The 20,689-nt window shown below is 41.6% G+C and overlaps 1 protein-coding gene across 1 annotated transcript in view; it reads left to right on the top strand.

Moving 5' to 3' along the window:
* The window catches only part of LOC309707913 (protein kinase C-binding protein NELL1-like), a 310,101-nt gene that overhangs the window by 66,052 nt on the left and 223,360 nt on the right, over positions 1-20,689 (top strand). Inside the window, exon 4 of the mRNA XM_082535507.1 lies at positions 11,246-11,416. Within this exon, the coding sequence (XP_082391633.1) occupies positions 11,246-11,416 (171 nt within the window). The remainder of the gene's footprint in view (positions 1-11,245; positions 11,417-20,689) is intronic.

The raw sequence follows: 20,689 nt of genomic DNA, 5'->3' as shown, positions 1-20,689 counted from the left end.
GGATCCTTAGCTTCCTGTCTGACAGACACCAAGTGGTCAGACTGGGCAGCATCACCTCATCCCCCATCACACTGAACGCTGGTGCTCCACAGGGGTGTGTACTGAGCCCTCTCCTGTACTCACTCTACACCTACGACTGCACGGCCACTAACAACTCCAACATCATTGTGAAGTTTGCGGACGACACTACAGTGGTGGGTCTTATCACCAACGGTGATGAGACGGCTTACAGGGAGGAGGTCAGCGCCCTGACCCACTGGTGTCAAGACAACCATCTCACCCTCAACGTCGCAAAGACAAAGGAGTTGATAGTGGACTTCCGGAGGTGCAGAGAAGTACACACCCCCATCACCATCAACGGCGCTGCTGTGGAGAGAGTGAGCAGCTTCCGGTTCCTTGGTGTACATCTGGCTGAGGATCTTACGTGGTCAGTACACATAAACAAAACAGTGAAGAAGGCGCAACAGCGCCTCTTCTTTCTCAGGAGACTGAAAAGATTTGGCATGAGCCCTCGCATCCTCAGGACCTTCTATCACTGTGCCATTGAGAGCATCCTCACTGGATGCATCACCACCTGGTATGGCAACAGCACCGCCTACAACCGCAAAGCTCTCCAGAAAGTAGTGCGGTGCTCTGAACTGATAATTGGAGGTGAGCTTCCCTCCCTCCAAGACATCTATAGGAAGCGGTGCCTGAGGAAAGCGGGGAGGATCATCAAGGACTCCAGTCACCCCAGCCATAAACTGTTCAGACTACTTCCCTCAGGAAGGAGGTTCTGCAGCATCCGGTCCCGTACCAGCAGACTGAGAGACAGCTTTTTCCATCAGGCCATCAGACTGCTGAACACGTCATAGACACCTCAGCTTCACTACTGGAACTTCAACATTATGCACTCCATACTGTACAGTAATGCCACTGTTTTGCACATGTCTCAACTCTGTATATTTTTATATATTTTACTTATTGACTCTATTTAATTTGTAAAATATGTGTATACACACACACACACACACACACACACACACACACACACACACACACGTAGAAAAACATTTAGTATACACATCCAGAAATTTTTTTTTTTTTGCATATACTATTATATATTGTACATATATATTTATTAGTTTCAGATTTAGCCATTCGTATATTTTGCCTGTTTACATTATTGTATTTTGCACAACTCTGTTGTTTGTGAAGCTCGCACACAAGAATTTCACTCGCATGTGCTGTACCAATGTACCTGCACATGTGATGTGACAATAGTGTTTCCTCGAAGGGGGCTCTCTGCACCGGGGCTGTGATCGACCGTGGCTGCTGGGTCTCTGGGGTTCCTCTCAGTCTGGCTGGGGGGCTCCTTTGCCTCCCTCCTGCTGTGTGCCCAGCCTGGAGGCTGCGGTCTGTGACCGGCTCTCGGTGCAGACGGCTCCCTGTTATAGTGTTTCCTCACTTGGCTCATGTGAACCCAGCCCAATTTTTACTCTTTAAGTGTGCGCGTGTGTGTGTGTGTGTGTGTGTGTGTGGGTGGGTGGGTGGGTGGGGGGGGGGGGGGGAGAGATATGTGTGTATTCACATCATTTATGTTAATGAGAGTGTGGGGAGTGAGTTGGAGGGTGGGGTGGGCTGCTTTTTTATTTTTATTTAACCTTTATTTAACCAGGAATGTCCCGTTGAGATCAAAGACCTCTTTTTCAAGGGAGTCCTGGCCAAGAGGCAGCACATTAAACTATTTAACTATGTTAAGCACTTTGTGCTACATTTTTTGTATGAAAAGTGCTTTATAAATAAAGATTTATTGATTGAAGCAAAACACAGCAGAAAATAAATAAAATCAAAGACTAGCAGTCCTTTTGCTCTATTTTCACCTGTAAAGCAGGAGTTGGGTAGGCGAAGGTTTACCCTGGTGCAGGTGTGCCGCAGCGGTCAGTGGAAGGATACGGCAGTTTCTCTGTGAATTTCCCATTACGTGGTAGCACACTCGGAGCTTGCTTGGAAGTTTAGGGTTTTTTTCGCTGTAAAAAGATGTTTTCTTCCCACGCACAATGCTAATGGATGCTAATGTTTTTGTCACTTTTTATGGAATCAAACTTAACCCTTGTATGGTGTTCGGGTCTGTGAGACCCGTTTTCAGTTTTTTTCAAAAGAAAAATTAAACAATTATTTTTTCAACCTGAAATTCATTGGCTTTGGCTTATTTTCTGTGAAGAACATGAATCTGAACAAATTTTCAATGACCTCATACTGTACCTCCCCCCACGCATTTACATTACATACAAGGTGTTCGGGTCCACTGGACCCAGGTCTAGTAAAAGTGTTGAAAGTGTAGGTCCTGTGTTCCCACACTCTGTCTTCCTCCTTTCTGGTGCTGCTGATGGTGTTTTCTTCCCCTCCTGCTCGCGCACAAAGTTGCAACATTGTTGAAAATTCAACTATCAACACGTCTGCTCTTACATTCCCACACATTTTACCCTCTTTCTTGAGGGATCCAAATTTTATTTTCTCATACCCTGTCCCACCTGCAAATTAGGGGCATAATACTAAAAATAAGACTTTGCCAGTGTGGTTCTTTATCACAACTGATCAAGATGGCAAAAGATTATCTGCTGCGAGGGCCATCCAATTGATTTTGGAAGAGAGAGGGGCTTCTGATGATGATGTTGACAAAGAGGTTTCAGAATATTTCACATTTCTGAGTCTGACAGTGACTTTGAAGAAGAGGATGAGGTTGAGCACCATTTAGTAACAAAACGAAGACGAGTACCCCATCTGCAGCCAGCTCCAGGACCAGAACAAGCCCACCAGACAGCAAGTGAAGAAATATGGATGTCAATAACTGGTGAAATTGAATGGTCTTCTTGCCCAAGAAATGAGCCACCCTGCAGAGCTGCTACTGTGATAAGCCAGGGCCAACACGGCTGACAGTTACTCATGTGCAGGACATCAAGTCTTCATTTGAGCTTTTCATCCCAGATTCCATCCAGAAAATTATTCTGGATTGCAGTAATCTAGAAGGAAGGTGTGTTTTTGGAGAGAGGTGGAAGGAGATGGACCAAATCCATCTAAGAACCCCAAAGGCTTACTTTGGGGTTCTTATCCTTGCTGGAGTTTTCAGGTCCAAAGGGGAATCCACAGAATGCCTGTGGGATGCAGAAACCGGCAAGAACCTTTCCGTGCATCAATGTCTCTGGAAAACTTCCACAAAATTTCCAGGATTATCCGTTTTGATAACCGAGACGACAGACCAGCTCGACGGCAGAGAGACAAGCTAGCTGCCATCAGGACAGTGTGGGATAAGTGTGTGCACCACCTCCCCTGTTTTACAACCCTGGGCCTAATGTCACCATTGATGAGCAGCTGATGCCATTTAGTTGTGAAACATATTGCTTCACGTGTAAATGTGTTGTGTCTTTCCACTCACTCCACTTGATTATAACTGATTTTTTTTATAACATTTTATATAAAAGAAAAACGAGAAGCACATTAATTCATAAATGTGATCTAATAAAGGTAAAGGGAAAAAATTAACCATGTTTGCTGTTCATATGGCTTGTAATTGGGATGAAGTAAACATCTGTTGAGTAATTTAACATAAAATTGTTTGATAGTGTTAATTTGGAAAGCCAAAACTCTAGCGGGTCCACCAGACCCATATAATTCAAACTGATGTAGTTGTCTTCTTGCTCTTTTAGCCACCAATGTTTCCAGCTTCTCTTTTGATTCTGGTCAGAGGCAGTTGGTAATACTACATGAAAAGGGCAGTATGCACAGTGCCCACAGAGACTGACGCAGCAGATCAGTCTCAGATTCTGGCGTTAATGTTAAATACTGAGAAGCAGAATTTGAATTTCTTTAATCAGAACCAGAGTCGTGCTAACTCTGCCAACACACAAAATATGTTTTCCTAAACGTTTCCTTTCAACATAATACAACTTGCCATTAGAACACTGTAGCCGCTGTACACTTGTGTAGATAATAAATGATTAATGATTTGAATAATTATTCTTTATTATTGACAACGTAGTGTGTTAAATTGTATAAAACAACAAATGTGAGCACGTTTTTACGTGACCACAAACTTTTAAGTGGTACAACATTTAACAGATAAATATGAAAATCAAATCGATTGGAGTTTGTAGCACAGTGGAGGCAAATCAAATTTTGTTTGTGATGCTCATGGCAAAGGAAAATTTGCACATTTAGAAGTTGAAGAAATCTGATTATAATTCAGGATCCCACAAACAAGAACTGGGAAACCCTTACAGTATATGCTCTATATGATATATTTCAAGTCATGTGTTAGGTTTAAGATACGATGACCATGAGCTTGTACAAGGACTGAACTTACAGTCCTTAAGGCATATGAGAAATTTCTAGAGAAAAATATATCAGAGTACTTTCAATCAATGTTTGTGCCATGTGTCAGTGTGCAGAATAATTTCTTTATGTTATCTGTGTGTCTCTTCACACTACCTTCAACATCCAGGGCATTAGAATATATGAATGATAACTGGATCCTCTTTCTTGACAGTGAGATGCGAGCCCAACAAAATAGTATTCTCACTGTGCAGTAGTGTGTATGGTTCAAAGCATTTTTCTTTTCAAAATTAATAATGGATCACTGGACTCTTTGTTTTTGTTGCAAACCCAGGGAGAAATATCTCACACACTAGGCTGTTCCACCTTAGCTCTGTAGTCTGCAAATGTAATACTTTGTTTGAGTCTCTTTTTCTCTCAGCAGTGTAGTTTTTGGCTTCAGCAGTCAATCAGTGTACGGTCTCATATTTACTAGGGTAAATATGTTGATTTTGCTCTATGTCTCTACAGATTTGTAAATAGGTAAATTTCCAGCTTTTTCTATGGAATTACAGTGTAATTATTAGAAATGTCTTTCCTAGAGCTTTTTTTTTTTCATTTTCACAGGACAATGCTGCTTGGAAGTACACGTTTTTGTTTGTACAAGTCTTTGTCCCTGTGAAAAATTAAGTGCACTCCTACTGCTATAGAAATAAAGAGGGTCAGAAAAGCCAGATGCTGCTAATCGAATGCACTCGATTAGCTAATCATCAGCAAGTGTGAACACCACTATAAAAGCAGAAGTTGGAGCTTGTCTTGTGTTAATACACAATTTTCCCAGGGCTGAATATCTCGGGAGATAAGACACTTCTTGACAGACTCTGCGAGCCTCAGCTCGTGTGTCTAATGTTAAAGGTTCACGACAGTGCATTTAGATAAACACTAAAAACGCATGAGTTCTTTGGAAGGGTTGCCAGGACTTAAGTGGTGATTTTGGCCATAATCCACAGCATATCATCACAAACACCTCATACCAACTGTAAAGCACAGTGGTGGTGGGCTAACAATTTGAGGTTTCAGGTTTAATTCATTGAGTCAACCAGGAACTCTTCTGTATCTAAAACACAACTGCTGAAAAAGAAAATAATCGAGGTATTGCGATAGCCCTCAAAATTCAGAGTTTAACCTGATTTAAATAACAGAAGCATTGCTATACAAAAAAATCCTCCAGAATGATGTGAGAAACTGATAAACTAATATAGAAAACAATGACTTGAGCTAGTACTGCTAAAAGTATCTCTATTAGCTATTCAATCATGGCATGTACTTGTTTTTTTTTTTATTTATAAAGCAAAGTTTGGGATTGTTTTAAGCCTTGCCCTTTAGTATCTTAACAAATTTTAATTGTTTCATGAAGTTAATTTTTCCCTGCAACTTATTTAGGTTCCGAAAATGGAGGATTTGTAATGTCTAATATTTTACTATCAACTCTAAACTTATTCTAATAAAAACAAGCCTCCCTCTATTCCTGCCAACGAGCTTTCACTTTTGTTTGATATGCAAACACTTTTTTCCCCTGAAAGCTATGCATACTCACATTAGGCGTCTGTTTGAGCACAGCAGTTTCTATTAGTTAAAAAAAAAAAGTGGCTTTGTACAATGGTGGTTATTAAAGGATCAGCAATGAAAAGAAAGCATTTAAATGGTGATAAGGCTCATTTTTTATATTTTGTACAGAGAGCACCAAAACAGATATGTCATTTTTATTAGCTGTCAGCCTGCGCTGCTCATAACAAATGGACTGCCTGCCAATAGATTATTCTCCTTCATTAAATATGCTGTAATGCGAGAATACAATAGCTACAACTAAATGCTTCATAAAATAAATGCTCGCTGTGAAGTGGAGTTAATGCCTTTGATGATTATTTCATGAGTCAAATCAGGATTTCTGCTCGTTCAGAAATTTCAGGCCTCTTGAAGCCCAGAAGAGGCTTCCATCAGTGAAAGAGGCGAAGCTGGAGCACTCTCATTCTCTTTTTGCTCCTCGTTCAATGCAAATGATTCTTCTCCAGCTGACAAGTATCAGTGGCTCCGTGTCCTGCAGCATGATGGAGACGGGCTGTCAGGCTGGTGCCCGTCGTAGGCCTAGAGTGATGTATTCATTTAATTCCACAAAAGGTGACACGCTGTACAAAGTCAACCTTCCAGTCGCACCCTACCCTTTCTCTTAAACATGCACACATGTTTGTAATGAAGCCGTCTCTACTTGAAGTGTGGAAATGCAATTTAATGTTGTAGAAAAACATTTCCTCATGATGCCTGTTAAATTACTGCATGATAATTGTTTTAGCACTAACTCAGCCTGCTGTGTGGGGGGTTGATGGGCCATCATTAGCAGTGTGGAAGAGGTTTGAACTGAACCCTAAGATAGCATGTACTGATCATCACCATCTCCTTTCCTTTGTCTTCTTGTTTTGTTGCAGCAGTTCAAATGTTTCATTCAACTTAACAAAGGTACTCTATTTGTTTGGAACTTCTAAGATAAGACATTTAAATAATTTGAACCAAAAGGGCATCATTCTTTGCGGTATGTGGGCCATGTGTAAGTTGTGTGCAGCCACGGACCAGTTGCAAACACACTGCTGGCCCTGTGCTGGCCCAGATGTCAGCTTAATGTGTACCTTAATCAAGCCATGTAATAGCAACATGTGCCGGAACATAATAGTGCAAAAGTAAGATGACAGAACGCTGTTCGGATAGTGAATGGACTGATTATTTTATAGCGCACTTCCTTTCCCCCTTATTACTCAGAGCTCTATACAACATGCCATATTCTCCCAATCACACACTTTCTCTAAACTGAGTGCTTCCTGACTACATTCACACTCTTGACATGCAAGAGAAGCCAGGGATTGAACCTCCAACCTTCCGATCAGTAGGTGACCTGCTCTACCGCCTGAGCTACAGCCGCCCACCAGCAAAGAGGAGTAAACCATCACTAGGTTTTGGTTAAAGTGTACACTCACAAACCTGTCAAACCTGCATTTGAAACGTTGGCTACTATAGCAGTATAGTATTGCAAATGGCATTTGGGTCATCTAACTAAAATAGAAAAATAGGGACACAAATAGTGCCATCATTGCCAGACCTAGCCCACATCTGGTTGACATACACTCTGCCATGATACCGGTCAGTCAGAAGTGCCAGCTTGATGCCAGATCCGGGCCAGACCTGTTTTCTATGGGCCTGGGCCACATAAACCAGACCACAATCGAGCCAGATATTGCATGCCATCACGTAGACAGTGCCATCTATCCCAGGCCTGGCCCATATCTGAATGACATACGTCTTATCATACCAGAAATCAACCAGCAGTGCCGGCTTGATACCAGATCTGGGCCAGACCTGCTTGCTAAGTTTCAGTGACTTAGTTCATTTATTTGTACATTTATTGAGATGCATTTGTTATTACAACCTAACATTATAGGGTGGCTTCGGCTCAGGAGGTGAAGCAGGTTAATAAAAGATTGTTGGTTTGATCTTTGGCAGGTCTGAGTTGTCCTTTGGCAAGATACTGAACCCAAAGTTGCTGCCGATGCATTCAACAGAGTGTGAAGGTGTGTAAATGTTAGGTAGCACTCAGACATAGAAAAACGTGCTTATATAAATGCACTGGTGAATGAGACAGGTTGTATAGCAGAAAAGCACTATATAAGAGCCAGTCCATTTTCATTAACCTGAGGTTTTGGTTGGTGTTGGGAGAAAGATTAGGGTTTTTGATGCCAAACAATTCATTACTTAATTACAATACTCACGCAACAGCCAATCTGAAACCCTGTGTAAACTCTCATAACTTTGTTTATGATATGATAATGTAGCCTTGGTTAATACCAAATAAATGCATGTCATTTGGATTCAAAATGACATCATTAAAAGAAAAACACATTCATGAAGCTCCTTTGCATGTGGGTGGCAGCGTCAGTCTTCCTTAAAGCTATACAGGAGTGTAATCTTTTAAGCGTTCTTCAGTTTATAGATTGACTTCTCAGTTCAACTTTGACCCACTGCACCTACATAGTTACAGTATGTGTGCACACTTTTTCTTTTTTTTGTCAAGTTCTTCTGAGCTCTTCCTGTCCTATAATTCCGATTGATATTCTGTGGAGTAGGTCCACTCTCCCTTTTCATAAATATGCATGAGAGCTGTCGAGCTTTGGTATTGAATTGGCTTGATCCCTGTGTGAGTCTGTGTTTTTTGGGTTGGTTTTTTTGCTTCTGAATATATTGGGATAGGTGACATTCTGGGCTATGTTTGGTTATATATTAGAGAGCTGTGTTTGCCAGATGTGGTGTACCTTCTGTGTGTGAATGTGTATGTGTGCTTAAGGCCAGAGGTTCCAGAGCTGGGGTCACTTTCAGCCGCAGGGAAGCTGAAATGTCACGACTTGTTGCCTGCGGCTCTTGGGCTGCTGCTGCTGTTTGTGCCTGGTTGGCTCTTAATTTAGCGTGCCTGATGAGGGTGGAGAGTAGAGCACACATGGTGCAGGGAAGAGCTAAAGTTAAACGCCTGCAGTCACACTGTAAAGTGAGGGTAGTAGGTAAAACTGAGAGAGAAAGCCCCCCCCAATCTTTGTTTGAGCAATCTGTTCATCTTTCAGCCGCATTTCAGCCCAAGGTCCACTCTCCTCTGCCATTTCGGAAACACCAAAATTTAGAATTTGTTGCTGACCCAGTTTTAGTTTTAAACCCTGGGTATATGTTATGGTCTGGGCAAGAGAAAACTGAGACTTTTACAGTGCACAATTACTCACTTGGGGGTATTTTTGCTGTGAGTTGTGAGTTGCTATGTACTGAGCAGGGTGATGGATAAATTTCCTTCTCTACAGTTCAGAAAGTTCTGAGACTTTAAGATAGGAAGACACAGACACCTGTGTTCTGGTGCCTGATAGAGCCATATTTGGGTCGCATACTCATTTCCCTGGAATAGATAGTGATCCAGCCATATTTGCATTGGAGCCACTCTCCATCTACCTTTTCTGTTGCTATGTATTCTCAAGTCTTATCGTAACACTTTCTCCAAAACCAAAAAGGAAATATCATTCTTATCATTTTCATCCTTATTGCAATTGTGATCTTGCGGGGGGTTTACAGGGTTCCATCTGTAAATGACTGCTGGTCAGCAAACCTGGGAAACCCACAGATAATTGGAACTATGGCACGAAACCGCTTCCAAAACATCATGCAACACCTACGCTTTGATGACAAGTCCACCCGCTGTGATCGAGCAAAGACTGACAAGTTTGCTGCAATTTCCAGTGTGTGGGGATCATTTGTCACCAACTGCATCACGTGCTACAACCCTGGTCTACATATCACCGTTGATGAACAGCTTTTCCCATCAAAGACTCGGTGCTGTTTCCTGCAGTATATTGCAAGTAAACCTGACAAGTTTGGGATCAAGTTTTGGGTGGCTTGCGACCTAAAATCCAAGTACATTTGCAATGTCTTCCCATATCTTGGCAAGGACCCCAATCGTCCCACTGGGGAGAGACTTTCTGAAAATGTAGTAATGAGGCTGATGGAACCATTCCTAGACAAGGGCAGAAATGTTACCACGGATAATTTTTTCACCACGCTTTCACTTGCACAAAAACTTCTTAGACGGAAAACCACCATCCTCGGCACAGTCAACAGGATTCGCAGGGAAATTCCTCAATCCACTAGACAGACAGATCGCAATGAATTCACCACTCAGGTATGTTACAGGTCTTTTGTGGTTCTATGTTTATGTGTTTCATTGTGTGTAAAAGGGCTATGGAAATAACAATTTATCTTATTTCTTAGGTGTTTTCAACCTCTGCTGCCACGCTGACGGCGTATGCGGCCAAACGGAAGAAGACAGTCTATGTTCTTAGCAGCATGCACAGCGTGGTTCAGACTGATAACACCACCAAAAGGAAGCCAAACACTGTCTCCCTTTACAACAAAACAAAGTGTGGCGTGGATGTGATGGACCAGATGGTTCGGGAGTACACTGTCCGCAAAGGAACACGGCGCTGGCCAGTCGCCGTGTTTTATAACATGATTGACATGGCAGCACTGAATGCACATGTGCTGTATCAAGCATGCACCGGGACGAAGGAAAGACGGGTGGACTTCCTGGTGGCGCTTGCAACAGAGTTGGCTCGCTCTCATGTAGCTCGGAAGAAGGCAAGAAAAGAACAGTTGCTTCGGACACAACCCTCCACACCTAGCCCTGGAAAAAGAGCCACGTGTCAGGTCAAACACAACTGCAAGAACAATCATGCCACTGTGCGATGTGTTCACTGCAAAAGATACACATGTGGTAAATGCAGACTACAGATACCATGGCAGTGCCAGGATTGTGAGTGATTGCTGAAAATGTTGAATTGTACTCACTCACTTTTTATTATTATTTGTAAATATGTGTACAAATGGTTGGTTTTTTGTACTGTTTTTATCAATAAATCTCAGCAACAAAGGACATACACCCATGTGTGTTGATTTCTCCCTAAGATGGCAAACTGAAACACTCCAAGTTGGTGACTTTTGGAGATTTATTTCCCTGGACGATTGAGAATGCATCAAGATGAAACACAAAAGGAAGTGCACAGCTTTTAGCAGCTCCCCCACGCCCTCAATCACACACCCCCACTCCCCTCCCTCCAGAATTCCCAGATAACAACCCAATTTACATATGAATGACTAGCCAATTTAGCTTCCACTTGGCTGAAGCTAAAGCCTAGCTAAAAGCCATTTGGCTGCTCTCCGGGTTTTAAAGGTAGAAAAAGCCAAATGGCAGTCCGTGGGGGTTTAAAAATCTTCCAACCTGCTTTTGGATAAAACCTCGTACACATAATGTGTTTTCTTTGAGTTTCCCCTTCCTTTGTTCAGGAAACTGAGCATCTGTGACCTGTGACTTCTCCCCCTGCAGCTACTTCGAGCTGGAAAGCAGCGGGGTGAGAGAGGAGATCCGCTATCACTACCGCTTCAAAGGCAAGCCACGTTCTGAATCCTTCCCCTACCGCCTCGCTGATGGCCAGTGGCACAAGATCGCCCTTACCATCAGTGCCTCCCACCTGCTTCTGCACGTTGACTGTAACAGGTAACACACACACATACCGCTCTTGAGCACCTTCACATCTCTGTCACAAGAGACTGTGCTGAGTAATTTTTCCCATGCTCCTTTGAAGTGACATGTCTAATGAGCTGCCTGTGTTTATCAGGGTAAATATTTGTTCAGTGCATTCTCCTTGTGGAGAGCAGGGTGTTAGCATGGCTGACAGTAAAACATTCAAGGACAGACTAACGAAGAGAAAGGCTGTATACTGATATAACATCCTGTGTGTCTCTGTATAGGATGCGTCTTCAGCTCACACCGTTGTTTAATGAAGTGGAAGGTACCGATGATATAATCGCCACATTGATTGGCCAGTGAATACCCTTATCTAAAGAGAATACTGGAGGCTGATCTGTAAACACGCACTTCAGTTGTGACAGTCTTTCTCAGCCCTCACATTCTCTCCTGAGACCCATGAAGGCATCACTTGTCCTTTTTTTAAATACAGTTGCTAGACAGAACAAGCAGGCTAAATTTGAGTGGAGGTAATGCTCTGTCACCACTTGAGGATGAAAGACGGTACGATGCACGCGAGGATTGCGCTCTAATATTGATTTTTCCCAGATGCCTATTATACCCATCAGGCTGGTGGTTTGTCAATTAATTATCACTGCAGTGGCTGTCTCTCTGATGATAGTCTGGTGAAGATGAAGGAGGGCATCAGAGTGTTATTGGATAGAAAAAGATCAAAACATAATTTGAATCAAAACGTTTTGCTTATGCTGTTATTTTGAGCAGGGCTGATGTAATTAATACAGTGAAATTGAATGGGTTGGTTTGGTGCTATTAGTCATTAGCTTGTGGCTGCGTGTGGTATAAAAGTGAAGCCTGATACTTAGCGTAACTGTCTGAGCAAGTGCCTGTGACTGTGTCTAAATCCTACTCATTTTTACAGAGTCTAGTCACTAATGCTTTTTTACCCCCTCAGCTGTGAAAGGCTGATGGGCATCCTGCAGGGGTGGCGGGTGGGCAGTGTGGACACCCAAGTTTGTGAATGTGATAACTTGAGAACAAGGTTATGTAGGATGCTGAAATTCATAGCACAGGTGCATCTGCCAAACATCTTAAATGAGTAAAAATTTCAGTGATCCCGACCTCAAGGTCAAGGCCAGAGATCAAGTTTTCTGAAAATCTGATATATATGTATGTACTTAATCAGGTCATTCAGCAATACAAACATTAACTTTGCACTGATGCCCTTTTTCTCATTTACCAAGACATGCAAGGAATTTGAAGGCCTATATTTAGAACTGTAATGTCAAGGCAAGAAAGAGTGTGAATGTCAACATGCTTACCAAGCCACTTACTCCATGTGTCTGGGTCAGGTTCACCACCTCATCAGCAGACACTTTCAGCTCTTACCTTTGTTTGGTCATCTGAATTCACTGTCATCTGCAGCAATGCCAGCTAAAGCCACATGCCACTCAGTTTTCAGAATGTCTTTAAAGTAGCAATCACAGCTCATGATGTCTTTCATCTGAGCAACAACACCGCACTTTAGTCCGTTGTGATGCTCTAACAAGGGGATGTTTTTCCCAGCTGCCCCAAGTGTCACCATCAGCTCCTCTCCCACCGTAATCTCAGAATACACGGTGAAACCTAGTTGTGGCTCTGTCAAAGTGTCAAACAACAAAAACAGAACAACTGTTAATTCGGCCTTTTCTACAATACGCTAAATTTGACTTTCATCTACAAGTGCAATTGCCTGTGCGTCTTTGGGGCAGATAATTTTAAATCACCAGTGCTGGGTAAATACAAGAAACCAAAAGGTTTATGCAATAAACAGTCTAACCAAAAACAAAAAAACTAACGATAACCCACAAAATCTACTGTACATCTACTTTCATGTCACTGACTTTTATCTGTGACATTATTCGATATTTTTATCTGTAAGTGTGCATTGATAAAGCTTGAAATTGTATGTTTGTTTGTTTTTTTGATAAAAATTTAGTATCAATGAATGACCAATCAGACAAAGCTGTCTATAAATCTAAACACTGTATTGATTTATATACAGGATAGTTTTCATCACAAAGGTACAGTTATATTTCATGTTTGTTTAGAATAATAATACAAATTAACTCAATGCCACACAAACTTAGACAAAGAATAATAGTCAGGAAGTAAATCTGCGTTGACAAAACAAGCGAAATAAAAATTGCATATTCATATCCACCCAAACTGAGCCTTTCATATTCTTCGTGTTAAGAATATTTACTTATTCAAACTAGCAGACCCATTAGCTTTGAATTTTTAAGAGTATAATTTCTGCACTAAACCACACTCTATTGATTTCAAGGCTCATTAAATGCTTTTAAGTGTCTGTAAATGGGAGATGGAGCAATTTATTGTCATATCCTCGGGTGGACATAAACTTGTAGTGTTCCTTTGGCTTTTCCTTTACTGATGTCTATTTTACAGCCAAACACAAGATGTTGTTGGGTCTCATAGACTCATGTTTAACTGCAAAATCAGTAAGTCAATAAGGCTCAGAATTACAGTACAAAGAGTAATGATATAAAAGAAATTATAAATGAAATATTAAAGACATCGTTTTATTTGGGGGGAAATACGCTGATTTGCTTCATTGGCAAGCATTAGACAAAAAAAAAATCAATATCACCTTCATGTCTGCCGGTTGAATATGAAGCAGAAGACTTGATGTACCTTCTCTTTGGAGGTTACCAAAGGACATTCTAGGAAATTAATATCACCCTCCCCAATGTTACGTTTCATTCTCCTGCTTTTGCTCCGATGAATGGCTTTAAAATAATAATTTCAGTTGCAGTAATGTATTCAGACACAGTTTAAATGTCTTTGACCCACATCGCTCATCACCATAATAATTTTTTAAATGAACCGAATGTTCCCCTACGCACATTTTGGACATTGTTCAAGTTGGGAAACGAGACTTGTTCATAACTGCCCTGTTCTCTAGATACTGCTGTCCCTTCATGAAGTTTGACAGATCCATGTGAACAATATTTTTTATGTGTTTCTGAACTCATTTCCATATCTTATACTTATAATTCCTCTGGTATTGTGGAGGGTAGCAGCTTCAGCATTTACATGTCATCTTATTTGACTTCCTTGTGCAGGTCCCTATGCCCAAACGGAGGGCTCTTACCTTGGGTTAGGATTTGAAATTACTCTGATGGTGGTTGAGAGTCCTGAAAATTCATGGAATTTTCCTTTCTTCCTCTGCTGTCCTTGTGTAAGATTGATTGAAAAAGAGGAAAATATTATTTGAAGAACATGTGGACTATACAAAGTGGGATGAAGCCTGTCAATAAACATAAGACATTTACCAGGAAAAGTGCTGCATAATAAAGTTCTGATTATATAGTATGCCACATTTGAAGTTATTAAACGGTATAGCTGTGTTACGGCCTCTGGCCTCAGGTGGCCCCGCCTTCCTCTATGGCAGACCTTCCCAAAGTGTGGGGCCCGCCCCCTAGGGGGGGGGTGCAGAGCCATGGCAGGGGGGACGCGGGATGAAAAGGGGGGAAAAAAACAAAACGCTTGGACACTGCTAGCACGGGCGCCTACAGAAACGCAAAGCAGGAGATGAAGCATCGCTGAATATGTTTCCAAACCAACTTCATTCTAAGCCAAAGACTAGAAAATATGGTGAAGCATGTCTGCCCTTTGGTTTCACCTGCACAAGTGCCAAGGTAGGTCTCCCCTGCAGAATTGCTTTTCCCTTCGTCAGGAGCAGCGCTGGGCTGTTTAAATCACAGACAAACAGTATCCCACATTCGTGATTTTTAGTTCACAAACACCTCTCATAATGACTAACTACTGCTGACATTTTGGAGATGTTAGCTCTTTATACAGTAAAGTTACAGCGGGATATAAATAATATCAGGCTGATCCTGCCACGATTTGTTCCCCTGGTTCAAATCACAGACAAACAGTATCCCACAGTTGTTTATGTTTTTAAACCTATTTTGCACACAGAGGCATTTTTTGAAAAATGTATTGATAGCAATGTTGAATATTATTACACAGGAAAAAAAACAACTACACGTAAAATAATCACATCGTGACGCCTCTGCCTTTGTAAATGGAGGGTCAGTAACTGCGTGTGTATATGTAAGCGTGTAAAACCTGAAGATAGAGACAAAATACTGTTAATCTGACTATCTGCCATTCTGCAATTCAGCTCATGTAAACAATAACGTAGCGCACAGCGTGACGAACTCTGTATTCCTCGTCCACACATAAACGCAAAAAAAGGAGTTTTAAAAAAATCTCCATTTTTGGTGATTCGAAATGCCGTTTACATGTGGACGAAACAGCTGCGTTTTCAAAAATACTCGTGTAGGTGTGGACGTAGCGTAAAAGAGTTAGTAGTTTATTTTCTTACTACCTGTAATTTATTGCAGAGTACTTGTATTTGCTTAATTGTTTACTAAATGTTTGAGGTGTGAAATAAACCGCAATGGAGCCGGGTCGTAACATAAGTGGGGGCTCGTCCGGGATACTTATATGATACTTAAATGAATTCTAATGGTTATGATAATGTTAACCATAAAACACCTTGATGACATAATAATTGAAATGATTCCAGTGTAATTACAGTTGAGATTTCAAACGGATTTGACAATCACAAAGATAAAAAAAAAATAGTGAAACTTAATATTAGTTATTTTAAGGAAAACATTGATATTAAAGTATAGATGTTGAACTCGTATGTACTACTCAGTAGGGGACATCAGATAGACATAGACCATGTTTTAATGTAGGTCCTACCTATTTTATATACCTCTTTTATATGTTTCCTGACAGACAGCTCTAAGAGGGAATTGCCCTTTGAATAGCTAATTAATAACACTTGGTTAATAAACCACGATAACTAAATGTTAAATTAAAAAATGCTAATGCATGAAGGTGTCAGGTTACTGGAGCTGGAGGTAAATATAAGGATTTTTCACCCTCATTGTTATTGTTCAGTCAGGACAGCGCGATGATATTCTGTCCTTCAAACACACAAAATATATATCTTAGTTGCTCCAATGCAGAGATTTTGGAAGTAGGCTTTCTGCCACACAGCGTATCCATTAAGTAACAGCAGACAACCGTCCAGCCAATCCTTTTAACAACAAAATCAATCCATTCTTGCCTCCTAGCAAGATGGCGGCGCGCACAGACGCAGCGGCTCACTGCTCTTCACGTTCGCTGTTTTGTTTTTTACTTTTTCTACGTGTATCTGTGTGGATGTGTGTGTTTTTTATCATTATACATCGAGTAGAGTCCACCTACAGTCGTCAGGACCTTCTGAGTTTGGGATTACGCTGTGAGCATTACATCGGACTATCACCACTTTCACGGCATTCCGGAGGACATAATAAGAGCTCCAGGGTCTCCGTGGTTGGTTCTTCCCAGCGGCAAGACAAAGAGGAAACGTAAACAAAGGAGGCAAAAGCGTGGCTGCAGGGCGGGCCCATTAGCTCGGCTAAAGAAACAGCCATTTAAGCCACCGCTTCCGAGTATTTTCCTCTCCAACGTCAGGTCCATAACCAACAAAATCGACGAACTGAGATTACAAATTGCAGTCAATAAGTGTGTACGGGACAGCAGCATAATATTACTCACAGAGACTTGGCTGCAGCCATCAATTCCGGACTCGGCTGTTGAGCTAGCAGGCCGCACGGTCCACCGTCACGACAGGAATGGCCACTCCGGTAAGATCAAAGGAGGGGGTTTATGCATCTACACCAATGACAGCTGGTGCAAAAACACAAAGACTGTAGACAGCCACTGTTCCCCAGATTTGGAATATTTGACTGTGAAGTGCAGACCCGTCTACATACCTCGCGAGTTTACTGTTGTCATGGTAACGGCCGTGTATGTACCACCCGATGCTAATGCTAACTCGGCCATGGAGGAGCTGCACAAGACAATAAGCAACCAGCAGAACTCCCATCCAAACGCAGTGCACATTATAGCTGGGGACTTCAACCATGCTGATTTAAGGTCAGTATTCCCCAGATTTGAACAGCATATTAAATGTGCAACGAGGGGGAAAAACACATTTGATAAAGCCTACAGCAACATCCAAAAGGGCTACAGAGCCGCCGTGCCTAAAGTCAGCCACAATTGTCCCACTGCCAAAGCATACTAACATTAGCAGCCTCAACGACTACCGACACCTGTTATAATGAAGTGCTTCGAGAAACTGGTCCGACATCACATCATGTCCTGTTTGCCACCCACACTCGACCCGCTCCAGTTTGCATACAGAGCTAACAGATCAACTGAAGATGCCATCGCTACAACGCTCCACACCACCATCTCTCACCTGGAAGTGCAGGGCCGTTACGCCAGGCTGCTCTTTGTTGACTTTAGCTCTGCTTTCAATACGATACTCCCGGACAGACTAATAGTTAAACTGCTGGAAATTGGACTTCCTTCCACCACCTGCCGCTGGATCAGAGACTTCCTCTCAGACCGTGTACAGAGAGTTAGAGTGGGGCCTCATCTTTCCTCAGCCCTCAGCCTCAACACCGGCTCTCCACAAGGCTGTGTACTGAGTCCCCTACTGTACACTCTGTACACACTTGACTGTGTTAGTTTCCAGACAACACAGTCATCAAGTTTGCAGATGATACCACCGTGGTGGGGCTCATCTCAGGGGGAGATGAGACTGCGTACAGAGCTGAAGTTCAGAGGCTGTCAGATTGGTGTGCAGATAACAACCTGGACCTCAATACCACCAAAACAAAAGAACTGGTAGTTGACTTCAGAAGGAGGAAGTCCGAGCTGCATCAACGGGGAGTGCGTGGAAAGGGTCTCCAGTTTCAAGTTTCTGGGTGTGCACATAGACACAGACCTCCAATGGAGCTCTAACACCTCTGCGGTCTTAAAGAAGGCCCAACAGCGTCTCCACTTTCTGAGAATCCTCAGAAAAATGGACCTGAAGAAGGAGCTGCTGACCGTCTTCTACCGCTGCTCCATTGAAAGTGTGCTGACATATTGCATCGGTGTGTGGTTCTCCAGCTGCACCACAGCACACAGAAAGGCACCCCAGAGGGTCATCAACATGGCCCAAAAACTCATTGGACATCCTCTTCCCTCCCTGAAGGACCTGTACAGCACTCGCTGTCTCAAGAGGGCACGCAGCATCCTACGGGACTGCACACACCCAGGACACCGGGTGTTTAAGTTGCTGCCGTCTGGCAGGAGGTTCAGGCTGCTGAGGTCCCGAACAAATAGACTCAAGGACAGCTTTTACAACAGGGCAATAGCCCTGATCAATGTAAATAGCTGACCTGACTGGATACCTCCCTGGACTTTTTTAGGGGGGAGGTAACAATGTTTAAAACAATAATATTTATATTTATAACAAGGTGCAATAATAATTAATGTGCAATAATAACAGTGTGCAATACACATACACTTATTCTTCTTTTTTATACTAAGTTAATATACTGTGTTGTGTTGTTTGTTGCGTTGTGATGTGTCATATCGTGTCGTGTTGTGTTATATGTAGTGCCGACGTAGGACAGTTTTTTCAATTTCATTGTACTACTGTACAATGTATGACTGTGCAATGACAATAAAGAGTTATCTTATCTTATCTATCTTATCATTTCATTTGTGTGTTATGGCTGATTGTTCTTTAGAAAACATGTAGCTTATTCTAAATGACACCCAGATGAACCCATATTTGTCTGAATTTAGTTTGTTAGATTTATCACTTTGGCTCAAATGACTGAAATATAAATTTAGCTCTGAAATTTAGTGTCCAAGCTCTCGTCTGGACTATGATCAGACATAATAAAAAAAAAAGCTTAATTCTTGAGGTCTTCTAAAGACCCAACACTGTGTCACTTTAAATGTTTGCTCTGCTCTGATCATCACCTCACAATTATTTGGTGTTGACCTAACAGTGTCTACACTAATAAATCCAGATTAATCCAGGGTTAGAAGTGCTTGACCTCAGTGTTTTTTCTTTCTCCACATGTGTACTGCTGTGAACTCTTTCTGTGGACTCATCCTCATCTTATCTGACAATACTCAGTCTCTGTCAGTAATTATGCTTCTTCTGTGCATTGATTAATGTAGCTTGCCTCAAGGCTTATCAGCTTGGCTCAGCACAGTTTGTTCACATCTTTTTTTCTTTCAATAACAACCTAATAAATGCTCCCAATCTGTTGCATGGAGATTTATTTTACAAGTCTGGCAAAGCTACACTCCTTCTTATTGTCTCTTAAACATTAAGTGAATCTGAACAATTTCACTTGTCTCTTGATTCTTAGATACATCTGTGAACACCAGATAAAAGATAGAGAATAACCTTGAAAGGATCATGAGCCAAAGGAAACGGTTATATATGAAAGATACATGAGAGTGAGACTTGTGTTGTTGTTAAAACTGACAAAAACGAGATACTGGAAAGGGGAAAAAGACAACTTACCTGTATTTTTTGCACCTAACCTAAAGGTACTTTTGGCAGCTACTTTTTTTCATTTGGGGTCATCACATCAAATTAATCCACATATTTGATTTGGCTCAGATTTTATACTATATGAACTTCCGTGTAGGAACTCTTTCATTTATCTGGGTTGGGCCTGGCAGAATACCACCACAATACTTCTGATGTATATCCAAAAAAAGAAATAAAAATATAAAAAAACAGTAATGTTGTGAGTCTTTTGTTGTTCCTTTTTTCCATTCATTTACTTTAACATTCATCAGAGTTGTACACCACACAAAACCTCATCACTACTTAGACGCAAAACTGAATCCTCCAATCACTATGATGTCATTGCCATTCTACTTTTAGTTCATTATCATAACTTACAATGATAGTCTCACTAAAAGTCAAAGTCACAGACATTTAGTCTAAGATGTGCTGTTCTGTCTGTCGGCTGCTTTGTGAACAAAACTTGGTATAGCTTACCTGTCAGGATGAAAAATGAATTTTCTGCAGCATTTTAGGAGCATTTCAGTGAACAGCTCAGACATTTGTAAATAACAACATGTTGCACTCAGATGTGTGGAGGGAAAAGATAGCTGCAATATGTTCCCTTAAACAAAGTCAATGATTTTGGTCAGTTATCTAGTGCCTACATACACTGGTTTTTACTCTAACACAACACTCAAAGCATTTTTTACTAGAAGCCACATTCACCCATTCACACACATAATCATAAAGTTTTTATTATGCACCTTAAACTATTTCTTTCTCTCTTGCTATCACATGCACACTTGAACTCCAGTTGATGGGGTTTGGTTTCTTGGTCAAGGACA

Source organism: Aulonocara stuartgranti, assembly GCF_965226115.1.
Source record: "Aulonocara stuartgranti genome assembly, chromosome: 1".
NCBI classification, from domain to species: domain Eukaryota; kingdom Metazoa; phylum Chordata; class Actinopteri; order Cichliformes; family Cichlidae; genus Aulonocara; species Aulonocara stuartgranti.
Note: the sequence above shows the minus strand (reverse complement) of the source record. Positions and strands in the feature narration are given on the sequence as shown.